Source organism: Capricornis sumatraensis, chromosome 9, assembly GCF_032405125.1.
Source record: "Capricornis sumatraensis isolate serow.1 chromosome 9, serow.2, whole genome shotgun sequence".
Classification (NCBI taxonomy): Eukaryota; Metazoa; Chordata; class Mammalia; order Artiodactyla; family Bovidae; genus Capricornis; species Capricornis sumatraensis.
The window spans coordinates 18,068,052-18,080,311 of record NC_091077.1 but is presented as its reverse complement, the minus strand read 5'-3'; the positions used below and the strand labels follow the sequence as shown (position 1 = coordinate 18,080,311).

The window sequence follows — 12,260 nt, the reverse complement described above, 5'->3', positions numbered from 1 at the left end:
GGATGAGGCTGATCACATCTTGGTCCCCCATTTCTCTCCAAGGGGAGCTGGATCTAAGCCAGGGCTGGGGATCAGGGGTACAAAATACTCGGGCCATCCTTCTCTGCTTCACCCTTTGAGGCCTTGCTATAGAGTGCATATTTGTGGGGCCCCTTGAATTTATATGCTGAATCTCTCTCTTTTTTTTTTTTTGGTGTGAGGAGCCAAGCTTGATGGATCCTAGTTTCCTGACCAGGCATTGAACCCAGGGCCATGGCAGTGAAAGCTCAGAGTCTTGACCACTGGACAACCAGGGAACTCCCAATGCTAAATCTTAACCCTTAAGGTGATGGTATTAGGAGGTGGGGGGTGGGTCTTTGGAAAAATGATTACATCATGAGGGTGAATCCTATGAATTGGATTAGTCTCCTCTTAACCCTGAATATTCATTAGAAAGACTGAAGCTGAAAGCTCCAATACTTTGGCCACCAGATGTGAAAAGCCGACTCGCTGGAAAAGACCCTGATGCAGGGAAAGGTTGAGGGCAGGAGGAGAAGGGGGCAACAGAGGATGAGTTGGATAGCATCACTGACTCGATGGACATGAGTCTGCCCAAACTCTGGGAGATAGTGAAGGACAGAGAAGCCTGGTGCGCTGCAGTTCATGGGGTTGCAAAGAATCAGAAACGACTTAGTGGCTGAACACCACCACCACCACCAAACTCATAAAGGAGATGCCAGAGAGATCCATCACCCCTGCCGTCATGTCAGGACATGGCAAGAAGACTGCCATCAGTGAACCAGGAGGCAGGCTCTCATCATAACTTCCGGCACCTTGATCTTGGACTTCCAGTTTCCAGAACTGCGAGAAAGAAATGTTTGTTATTGATAAGCCACCCAGTCCATGGTGTTCTGTTAACGGTTGGAATGAACTAAGGCATAGCCTTTGCAGAGATATTTCAAATCTTTCTTCATTTCTGGAATTCAGTCCAGTGCAATCCAATGGCAGACCCATGGGGTGGGAATGAGAGAGGAACTCATGCCCCTTTGAGAAAGTGGGACCCCATCTGTTCTTGTTTCTGCATCTTTTTTTGGCTGCGCTGTGCAGCATGCATTATCTTAGTTCCCCACCAGGGACTGAACCTGTGCCCTGTGCTGTGGAAGCATGGAGTTTAACCTCTGAACCACCAGAGAATTTCCCTGATTATGCATTTGTATCATAAATAAACATGGTGCTTGTTTCAGAGATCCCATGAAGGTTCAGTGAGAGATTTCACGTGATATATTTAGTACAAAGTCACATCTGAATCAAGCTTTTGGAATGTTCTGTCCATGATTAGGGGAGACGGGTCAGGAAATTGATTAAGAGAATAATTTTGGAGTCAGAGATACTTGGGTTCAAGACCTGACTTAGGCCTTTAACATCTTTTAGACCTTAGGCCGGTCATTTGACCTCTCTGTATTAGTTTTGTCTGGCTATGTAATCTATCACCCTATAGTTTGTGGCTTAAAAGAACACACATTTACGGACTTCCCTGGTGGTCCAGTGGCTAAGACTTTGCACTCACAATGCAGGGGGCCTGGGTTCAATCCCTGGTCGGGGAACTAGATCCTGCATACTGCAACTAAGCATTCCCATGCCACTGCTGAAGATCCCACGTGCCTCAGTGAATGTGCTACAAAGATCCTGACCTGACACAGCCAAATAAATAACAAATATTTAAAAAGCACACATTTATCTGAAAATTTCTATGGGGGCCAGGGCTCTGGACACAGCTGAGTTGGGTCCTGTACTGTGGGCTCTCTATGCTGTAATAAGGTGTCAGTTGGGCTGTGGTCCCTTCTGATGCCTCAGACCAAAAAAGGATCTGCCTCCAAGCTCACGGTGGCTGTTGGTAGGAGTCAGTTTATTGTGGACGGAGCACCCCAGTTCCTTGCTTGGCTGTCGATCAGAGGTTACACTCAGGTTTTTTCTTTTTTTTTGCCATGGGGACCTTCCCAACCTGCTTCTTGCTTCCCCACAACAAGCAAGCTGAAACGGCAATAGAGAACTCATCAAGGCAGAAATCACAGGCTTTCGTAAGCCAGTTTCAGAAGGAGCATCCCATCTCCTTTGTCATATCCTGTTGAGCAGAAGAAATTTCCGGGTCCAGCCTGTGCTCAATGGGAGGGGAGAACACAAGGGCGTGAACAGGGAGACAGGCATTATTGAGGGTCATCTTAGAAGCCACCTTCCACCTTCCCTGTGTCTTTGTTTTCTTGCTTAATCTTTAAAATTAAAAAAAAAAATTTTAGGGACTTCCCTGGTGGTCCAGTGGTTAAGAATCCATTTTGCAATGCAGGGGATGAAGGTTTGATCCTTGGTCTGGAACCAAAATCCCACCTGCCTCAGAGCAACTAAGTCCCCACACCACAACTACTGAGCCCGAGAGCTACATCTAGAGAGTCTATGCACCGCAGTGAAAATCCCACGTGCCTCAACTAAGATTCAACACAACCAAATAAATATTTTAAAAATTAAAAAAAATTTTTTTGGGGTCACCACATCATTAGTGGGATTTTAGTTTCCTGATCAGGGATTAAATTTCTGCCCAGGCGGTGAAGTTCAGGCCCAGGGACGGAACCTCACTTCTGCAGTAAAATCAGAGTCCCAGGGACTGGACCATCAGGGACATCCCTGTCTCCTTCCTTTGAAAGTGAGAAAACATGGGAATCCTCTGGCATTCCAGTGATTAGAGCTCTGTGCTTTCACTGTGGAGGGCAGGGGTGCAAACCCTGGTCGGGGACCAAGATCCCACAAGCCACATGGTGCAGCCAATAAATAAAGGAATACACTTCATACATCTTTATTTTTCGCTGTGCTGGGTCTTCGTTGCTGTGGCGAGCAGGAGCTACTGTCTAGTTGCCGTAGTTGTGGCTCCTGGGCTCTAGAGCACAGGCTCAGTAGTTGTGGCTTTTGGGCTTAGGTACTCTGTGGGATGTGGGATCGTCTCGGACCAGGGATCGAACCCATGTCTCCTGCATTGGCAAGCAGATTCTTTACCATTAAGCCACCAGGGAAGCCCGGTACATCTTTATTTAATTTTTTTTTAAAGGAGGAAAAGAATACACCTCACACTGTGTTGTGAAGTCTCATTGATTCGCTTGCTCCTTCATTCAGCAAATAATTACTGAATGTCTGAGGTGCGTAAACTGGTCTACACATGTGGTGAGCAAGGCAGACAAGGTTCCTTGAAGCTTACCTTTCAGTGGGGAGGGAAGGGGGACAGGCAAAAGAAACTAGAAATAGACAAGATAATTTGCGTTAGTGATAGGTGCTATCAGGGAAACACCTGATAGGAGAAAATGGAGGGAAAGCGACTAGGTATAATTTAGAGTCGCCAGGGCAAGGCTGTTCTGAGGAGGTGTCCTTTGACCTGAAACCTGTGGAGAAGGAGGAGCCAGCCATGTGCACACCTGAGGGAAGAAGGAGCAGGAACTGCTTGTGAAAAGGCGCTGAAGCTGCCCTGAGCTGAGCACAGAAAGGCCACTGTAGTTTCAGCTTCAGGAGGGAGGGGGAAGGTGATGAAGTTGTCATCATCAGAGTAGAGGCCAAGGTGAGAAGACTGGGTTTCAGTCTGAGTAAGACGGGAGTTGTGGGTGGGAGGGTTATTATTTGCATACAAAGGCTGCTCTGACTGCTGTGGGAGGAGGTTGCACACTGGGGGAGGGGGCGGAGGTGGGGGTGGGGGTGGGAGTGGGGGTGGGGGTGGGGGTGGGGGTGGGGGTTGGGTGGCAGGCAGCAGCAAGCCCAGGGAAGTGATGAAGGGGATTGACTGGGTGAGCAACAATGGCGGCTTAGACCAGAGTGTAGATGGGCGGAGTAAACTTGCTCAGTCGTGTCTGACTCTTTGTGACCCCGTGGAGCCTGCCAGGCTCCTCCATCCATGGGATTCTCCAGACAAGAATACTGGAGTGGGTTGGGAGGAGAGGAGGGGTCAAATTCAGGACACATTTTGGAGACAGAGACAATTGGATTCAGCAAAAGAGCTGAAGAATGTTTTGGGTCTAGAAAACAATGAATCAAGGCTAACTTCTTTTTTTAATCTTTTACTTAATCTTTTTCTTTTAATCTTTTACTTTTACTTTTTTATTTTTAATTGGAGAATAATTGCTTTACAAGAGCTTCCCCGGTGGCTCAGTGGTAACGAATCCACCTGCAGTGCGGGAGACTTGGGAGATGTGGGTTTGATCCATGGGTCGGGAAGATCCCCTGGAGGAGGGCACAACAACCCACTCCAGTATTCTTGCCTGGGAAATGTCATGGACAGAGGAGACTGGTGGGCTACAGTCCATGAGGTTGCAAAGAGCTGGACATGACTTGGTGCCTAGACAACAACAATAAGGAGTTTTTCTGTGGCCACGTTATATTTAGGATAATAAAGACAGCCAAGCTTGCTGCCTAGTTCATCTTTCTGCTCCACCATCCAGTGATGTGCTGAGCCTGCTGAGATGGCGGTGGCTGCAGGCTGGATTTCCCAGGCTGTCTTCCTCCTGGCTGTAGTGGGACCCAGGGACAGGGCTGGGGCCCCGTCTGGAGCTGGTGGTCTGGTGGAAGAGCTGGGTGGGAAAAGTTGGTTGGGTTTCAGCATCCCTCGCTTTCTTTCTGTCTCTCTCCCTCCTGGTTTGCCTTCCTGTGTACCAGAAGTTGGGGGAAAAACTACATTGCCCAGAGTTCTTTGCAGCTCTGGCTCTGGATGCTGATTAGGTTCTACCCATGAGCCATGCTCCTGAGAGATCTGGAATGTAGAAGTGAGACAGAACGGTGTGTGTGTGTTTAATTATTTTAAAATAGTTTTAAGTTCATTTTAATTAATTTTGTTCAGTGTCCTAGTGGACCTGTCTCTGGGGCTTTGTGGGTGTTAGGGTGGTGTTTTTTTTAACTCAGTTATTTCCGGTGGCAGCCCTCTGATTCTCCAGTCTGCAGAGGAAGCAGCTCCCAGGGTGGTGTTCCAACCTATTCTAGGGCTACACCGAAGAGGGCCTCATAGGCAGCAATATCAGCATCACTTGGGAGCTTGTTAAAAATGCAGCTTTCCCCCTTCCCCCTGCCCCTTACTGAATCAGAGATTATAAGGTGGAACACAGGAAGCTGTGTTCATGCAAAACTTTCCTGGTGACTCTGTGCTATACTGTGCTGAGTCACTCAGTCATGTCCGACTCTATGCGATCTTGTGGACTGTAGCCGGCCAGGCTCCTCTGTCCATGGAATTCCAGGCAAGAATACTGGAGTGAGTTGCCATTGCCCTCCTCCAGAGGATCTTCCGGACCCAGGCATCGAAGCCACATCTTTTATGTCTCCTGCAGGTTCTTTACCACTAGTGCCACCTGGGAAGTCCTCTGGTGACTCCGCTGCACATCAAATTTAAGCAGCACTGGCTTACAACTGTCTCCCTCAGCCCCTCCAGAGTTGCTGTAAGCCCCTAAATCCTCACTCTAAATGACTCATACAGCTGCCAAGTGGATGCCTGGGGGCTCAGCAGGGCCCTCCTGCTGAGTATCCAATCCCTTTCTGCTTAATATGCCTAGAGTCTCCCACACTGAACACTGGCTGATAAAGTGCAATCAGAGTTCTTGACCTAAACTATCAGTGTGAATCCCAGGTCACTGCTTCATAACCAAGGGATCGTGGGCAAGAAACTGTGCTGCAAATTGTAATTTCTAAAGATGGTCATAGTTGTAGCTTCTGTTTCACATGCTCTTCTAGAATCCTGCTACTCAGCCCTCAAGAGTTGGAGTCTACAACCTATCCTCTGGAATCTGGACAGGCCTTTGTGAACACTTCAATTAGCGTCCTCAGGACAGCAAGCGGCCTCTAAAGCTGTTAGAAAAATGCAATGGGATGTTTGCTGTTGGAGGAACCCAGCCCGGGCAGATCATGCAGAGGTCCAGACACCCTCCTGAGCCCCCAGGAATCCACTTGGTGGCTAGGTGAGTGAGTGAGTCACCTTGAAAGGAGACCTCTCAGCCTCAAAGAAGATTCTGTAGCTGATGCCACAGAGAGCACCAATAAGCTACCTTTCCAAGCCCTGCCCAAACTGTAGATTTAGGAGCAAGATAAAAAATTGCTGTTGCTTTAAGCCCCTAAATTTTTTTTTTTTTTGGGGGGGGGTTAGTTTGTATGCAGCCAAAGCTAACTGATACACTGTCTAAAAGCTCAGATCTTTTTTTTTTTGGCCATACCATGCAGCTTGTGGGATTTTAGTTCCCCAGCCAGGGATTGAACCTGTGCCCTGTGCAGTGAAAGCAAGGAGTCCTAACCTCTGGATCACCCAGAGGTGTTTAGGTTCATTATTTATCTGTGCTTAGTCGCTTAGTCATGTCCGACTCTTTGCAACCCCGTGGACTGTAGCCCACCAGGCTGTTTTGTCCACGAGGAGTTTCCAGGCAATACTGGAGTGGGTTGCCATGCGCTCCTCCAGGGGATCTTCCTGACCCAGGAATTGAAGCGGGGTCTCCTGCATAGCAGGCAGATTCTTTTTTTACCAGCTGAGCTACTAGGGAAGCCTGCTTAGGTTCATCGGTAGAAACTGCATCCAGAACCAGGGAATTTTCTAAAAGCTCAGATCTTACAGGGTTGGTGTGAGGGTTATAAGACATGTATCAGGCCCATCAAAGTGCTTCAGTGTTGTGACTATTACCCTGGCGGGACTGCCCCTGAGGCACTACCCACGGCTGCCATGTCCCCGGCACCCTTTCCTAGAGGTTCCCCCTTCAATGTTCCATACTTGCAAGATGCCCCACAGAGAGTGGTGGCACCTCCATCACTAAGCACCCACCCAGTACCAGGTACGATGCCCTGAGTCCTTACAAAAATCCTTGAGGTGTGGCATGGGGGGAAAACATGAGCCCATTTTATAGGTGAAGCAATCAAGGCTCAGAGTAGGCAAGCATCTTGCTCACTACTGGAGACTGAGTTGGTAGCATAACCCGGTCTGACTCTGAAATCACTGTCCACCCCCAGATTAAAAGTCCCTTCAGCTCCCAACTCCATCCCACAGGGAGAGGAGGGGCGATGAGAAATACACTTGGCAGAAACATGGCAGGACAATTAATTTATTGAGAGTGAGGCAGTCGGGAAGGTCAGGGAACAGCCTCTCTTGTCCACATGCTCCAGGGCTTCTTTCTCCCCAGCAGCACCCTTGAAAAGCCAAGGTTGGCAGGAGCTGAGGGCAGTCAATTTAGAGAAGTGAGGCTCAGGGGATCCAGAGAGAAGCAGGGATTAGAGGGTGGGTGGGGCTTGTGGGAGAAAAGGTGAGGCACATGGGAGAAGAGAGGAGGGGCTCAGAGGGAGGGGGCAAATAAATCAGGGTTTATAGGTCTGTGGGTGTAAACGGGGCTGGAGGGGCTTAAGGGGAGGTCAAAGATAGAGAGGTCAGGGGTGAAGGAGGGATCACGGAATTAAAGGTGGGACTTGTGGGGTTGGAGGTAAAGCAGGGCTCATGGGGGGAGGGGGGTGTTCAACATGGGAGAGCTCAAGGGCAGGGATAAAGTGGGGCTCAAGGGTCAACAGTTGGCCAGGGGAAGAGGTGCAAGGTTGTAGGGTCAGAGGTGAGTCAGGCTGGGAGGTGAAGCGGGGATTCTCAGTGGTCAAACGTTAGCCTCCTAGGAGGGTGCAGAGGTGAAGTGATAGAGGCGCCCTAAGCTACCTCCTCCTCAGCCTCCTCCTCAAACTCGCCCTCCTCGGCCGTGGCGTCCTGGTACTGCTGGTACTCGGACACCAGGTCGTTCATGTTGCTCTCGGCCTCAGTGAACTCCATCTCGTCCATGCCCTCGCCCGTGTACCAGTGCAGGAAGGCCTTGCGCCGGAACATGGCCGTGAACTGCTCCGAGATGCGCTTGAACAGCTCCTGGATGGCCGTGCTGTTGCCGATGAAGGTGGCAGCCATCTTCAGCCCGCGGGGCGGGATGTCGCACACGGCCGTCTTCACGTTGTTGGGGATCCACTCCACGAAGTAGCTGCTGTTCTTGCTCTGCACGCTCAGCATCTGCTCATCCACCTCCTTCATGGACATGCGGCCCCGGAAGACGGCGGCCACGGTCAGGTAGCGGCCGTGGCGTGGGTCGCACGCGGCCATCATGTTCTTGGCATCGAACATCTGCTGGGTCAGCTCAGGGACGGTCAGTGCCCTGTACTGCTGGCTGCCCCGGCTGGTCAGTGGGGCGAAGCCAGGCATGAAGAAGTGCAGGCGTGGGAAGGGCACCATGTTCACGGCCAGCTTGCGCAGGTCGGCGTTGAGCTGGCCCGGGAAGCGCAGGCAGGTGGTGACCCCGCTCATGGTGGCCGACACCAGGTGGTTGAGGTCCCCGTAGGTGGGGGTGGTCAGTTTCAGGGTGCGGAAGCAGATGTCATACAGCGCTTCATTGTCGATGCAGTAGGTCTCGTCTGTGTTCTCCACCAGCTGGTGCACGGACAGGGTGGCGTTGTAGGGCTCCACCACCGTGTCCGACACCTTGGGTGAGGGCACCACGCTGAAGGTGTTCATGATGCGGTCGGGGAACTCTTCGCGGATCTTGCTGATGAGGAGGGTCCCCATTCCAGACCCTGTACCCCCACCCAGCGAGTGGGTCAGCTGGAAGCCCTGCAGACAGTCACAGCTCTCAGCCTCCTTCCGAACCACGTCCAGGACGGCGTCCACCAGTTCGGCGCCCTCTGTGTAGTGGCCTTTGGCCCAGTTGTTGCCGGCTCCAGACTGGCCTGAAGAAGGAAAGGGAGGGGACACCCAGGCTGATACGGGGAAATCCCACGCTCCACCCCACCCACAGTCATCTAGTAGTTAAATCGTAATAAGAAAATTATTATTATTACTATTCATTATGAATTGTTCTTTGGGGTTCCATCCTTGCTTCCCTTCACCTAGCAGCTAGAAGGACATTTTTTTGGAAAGAATTAGTCCCACAAGGTCCTGTATGACTTCTGTGGTCCACTGCCCCCCCAATATCCTTCCCGCCTCCCTCTCTCCCCCTCGCTCATTCCGCTCTAGACACACAGGCTTCCTGGCTGCTCCTCCAGCACACCGAGCCTGGTCCTGCCAAGGGCCTTGGCATCGCTGTACTCTCTGCCTGGAGTGCTGTTCCCTCAGTATGTACATGGCTCCTCCCCCTTTCCCTCCTTTAGGACTTAGAGGCTCTGCCTGATGAATCTATACCACTGCAAATCCTCCCCATTTCTAATTCCTCTTCCATACTTGATTTTTCTCCACAGGGCTGATAAACTCGTTTTTTAAAAATTATTAATTATGCTTATTTCTGTACTCTTGCAGGGGAATGCAAGCTCCAGAGGACAAGGATTAGGATTAGACTATCAGCTGTTATTTCTGTGAACCGGTACTATTTCTTCTTGCCCCCTTCTCTGCTTCCAACCTGGTCCGGCCCCCTTATCACCCATCCGGATCAGAACAGTGCCTTCTGCACTGGTTCCCCCAGCAGCAGCTTACAGCCTCTCCACAATCTGTTCTCCCTGAAGCCACTAGAGGGCGCCTGTGAAAACCCGCGTCAGCTGCCACCCCTCCTCTGCCGGCAGCCCTTCTCCCTGCTCCCATCTCCCTGGGATAAAAACCAGTCTCCCCAGCAAGGTCCTACACAACCTGCGCCATCCCCTCCCTGTCCTCCCCTCCTCCCTGCTCCAGTCACATGGGCCTCCTCACTGTTCCTGCCCCAGGGCCACTGCACGTGCTGCCGCTGTTGCCGCTGCCTGGAATGCTCTCCCTCTCAGGTATTCCCATGACTGAAACTCTCTTCAGGTCTCTGTCCAATGTCACCTCCTCCAAAAGTAAAGGGTCTGAAGTGTTGGTCTGGCTCCTGCGTCCACACTTTTACCACCACCTCCCCCTACTTTCTCTCTCAGAGGCCACAGAATCTTTTGGCCCGACTGGAGCCACCCTTGCTCACCCAAGAATCCCTCACAGCCTTTGGCCAATCTCATGGAGTCTCTCCATAGCCATTTCCTGAGGACTTATTGTGAGCCCTACCCACACAGAATCATCTTTATCTTCCTGAATCTTTCTCAAATCAGAGAGGGGAAGCCACTTGTCCAAGGTCACACAGCTTGCCCTGTCAATCCTGAGGCTCCAGATTAAACTACGGTGTACTGAGGAGGAGAGGTGCTGGGGGAGGGAGAGCCCGGGCTCTGAAGTCACGTGGGCGTGTGTATTTAGCTTGACCTAGTGCATGTGCTAAGTTGCCTCAGTCGTGTCTGACTCTTTGCAACCCTATGGACTGTAGCCTGCCGGGCTCCTCTGTCCATAGGATTCTCCAGGCAACAATACTGGAGTGGGTTGCCATGCCCTCTTCCAGGGGATCTTTTCGACCCAGGGATGGAACCCAGGTCTCTCATGTCTCCTGCACTGGCAGGTGGGTTCTTTACCCCTAGCGCCACTTGGGAAGTCCCTGGGAAGCTTGACTGAGAAGTATGAGGAAAGCTTTCCTAGAAGGTTGTTCAGTGTGTGCATGCCCTTGAACTTGAGGGCTGCAAGTGTGTCCACTGTCTTCGCCTACGCTGTTCCCTCTGTCTTGCACACCTTTCCTCTTTGCACTGCCCTTTGGTCAGCCCAAGTCCCACTTATCTTTTAGGCTGAAGACATCATTAAGAATGATAGTGATAACAAAACCTACAACAAAACATCAAATGCTTATGTATTTTTTCCTCTGTGCTAGGCATTGTTCTGAGTTCCTTATTAGTGGCTTTAAGCCTCACAGTCTTGAAAAGTAAGTCTCTGTATTAACCCTGTTCTAAAGATCAAGAGACTGAGGCACAGGAAGATTGTAGGGCCTGTCCAAAATCACCCAGTGGATCCAATCAGTGATTGAGTTTGACTTTTTTTTCCTTCTCTTCCCATTTATTTATCTTTCCAGCTCCCTCCAGCAGGATGTCAGCTGCAGGGGTGGACAGAGCTTTGTTTGTTTTGTTCTTGGCTATTTTCCCAGGGTGGGTACAGTAGGGCCTGGGGTATGCAGTAGGTGCTTAATAAGTATTTGTTGACTGCATGAAGTGGCAGAGCTGGGATCTGAACGCTGCAGCCTGGCTCAGGTCCATCGGTTAAATTAAAATGCCACCTCCTCTGGGAAGCCTTCTCTACCCTGCACTTCGCCTGTTGTGTCAGAGGCCTCCCCTGGATTCCCGCAGTGGCCTGTGTATCCGCTTTGGCTCTGAGTTCCTCAGTCTAGATGCTAGGTGGAGAATTTTCACCAAGCATGTGGAAGTGAAAGAATTTGGGGGAGGGGGGTGCTTCCCTGCCTGTGCCTCATGGTGACTCACCAAACACAAAATTGTCAGGACGAAAGATCTGGCCGAAGGGCCCAGAGCGGACAGAGTCCATGGTGCCTGGCTCAAGGTCCACCAGGACAGCTCTGGGCACGTAATTTCCTCCTGCAGGGAAGCAGATGGACAGCAGCTTGGTCAACTCCAGAAACCAGCACCCAGTCCCCTCCCAGGCCCTCTCCACCCCCACTCTGGCCAGGTGCCTCCACCCCCTTACCAGTGGCCTCATTGTAGTACACGTTGATTCTCTCCAGCTGGAGGTCACTGTCCCCGTGGTATGTGCCCGTGGGATCAATGCCATGCTCATCACTGATCACCTCCCAAAACTAGAGAGGGGGAGGTGGAAAGGACCAAGAAGGGGGAGTCAATGGCCAGGCCTTCCCCCACCTCCGTCTTCTGAGCTCAGGATCCCCAATCACCTCCCTGGCTGCCACCTGTCCCCCAGCAAGATGAGTGGGGGACCGGGTCGCAGGGTGGGCAGGCGAGGATGAGGCAGCAAGTAGGGAGAGGTGGGGGCGGGGTGAAGCAGATTCAACACCCCAGCCAAGACGGCCAGTGGGGGCAGCTCTCCCTGGCTGCTGCCGTGGGCAAGGGCGGGGTCTCTTTGTGCCTGTGGAGGGGCCAGCGGGCCAGCTGTGAAGCCAGCTGTGGCGAGCGGACAGAAGGCAGGGCCCCACCCCCATCAGTTCTTTGTTTCCCAGCTTGGCCCTGCCCTTCGCGCCCCTCCCCCACCGTCCCTGGGGTGCTGGCTTCCTGAGGGACCTGGCCCCCGCACAGTGGAGGAGCGCTGCGGGGCTCAGTGGACCGCGCTCGGCATCCTCCCAGGGCCCGGTCCCCCCGCGCACCTTGGCTCCGATCTGGTTGCCGCACTGGCCGGCCTGCAGGTGCACAATCTCCCGCATGGCTGTGGCGCTGATGCTGGACGCGGCGGCGCTGGTGCTGATGCTGCGAACTGCGGCGGCGAAGGCGGCGGAGAAGCACGG

General features: G+C 52.0%; 1 protein-coding gene and 1 non-coding gene across 8 annotated transcripts; one reads left to right on the top strand and one right to left on the bottom strand.

Annotated features, from left to right (window-relative positions):
* Positions 1-1,510: 1,510 nt before the first annotated feature.
* On the top strand, positions 1,511-1,583 carry TRNAV-CAC (transfer RNA valine (anticodon CAC)). The gene has a single exon. It is a non-coding gene; the product is annotated as a tRNA-Val (tRNA).
* Positions 1,584-7,057: 5,474 nt separating this feature from the next.
* TUBB4A (tubulin beta 4A class IVa) lies at positions 7,058-12,260 on the bottom strand. Of its 7 annotated transcripts, none has more exons than XM_068980570.1 (5): positions 12,123-12,260; positions 11,495-11,603; positions 11,275-11,385; positions 8,108-8,715; positions 7,058-7,762 (listed from the first exon to the last, which is right to left on the bottom strand). In XM_068980570.1, the coding sequence occupies exons 1-5, from the start codon at positions 12,177-12,179 to the stop codon at positions 7,658-7,660; spliced, it is 990 nt and encodes a 329-aa protein (XP_068836671.1). In that variant the 5' UTR covers positions 12,180-12,260; the 3' UTR covers positions 7,058-7,657. The 7 variants fall into 7 exon arrangements, with proteins under 7 accessions (XP_068836671.1, XP_068836666.1, XP_068836669.1 ...); XM_068980565.1 differs by having other exon boundaries at positions 7,058-8,489; positions 8,562-8,715; XM_068980568.1 differs by having other exon boundaries at positions 7,058-8,261; positions 8,604-8,715.

Bases quoted from the DNA above. Each gene is read 5' to 3' on its own strand.
- TUBB4A (XM_068980564.1), bottom strand. From the start codon at position 12,179: ATGCGGGAGATTGTGCACCTGCAGGCCGGCCAGTGCGGCAACCAGATC. The intron at 11,604-12,122 runs GTGCGCGGGGGG...CCCCCTCTCTAG, and splicing joins GCAACCAGATCGGAGCCAAG to TTTTGGGAGGTGATCAGTGA. The intron at 8,716-11,274 runs GTGAGTCACCAT...TTCCTTCTTCAG, and splicing joins TCCTGACAATTTTGTGTTTG to GCCAGTCTGGAGCCGGCAAC.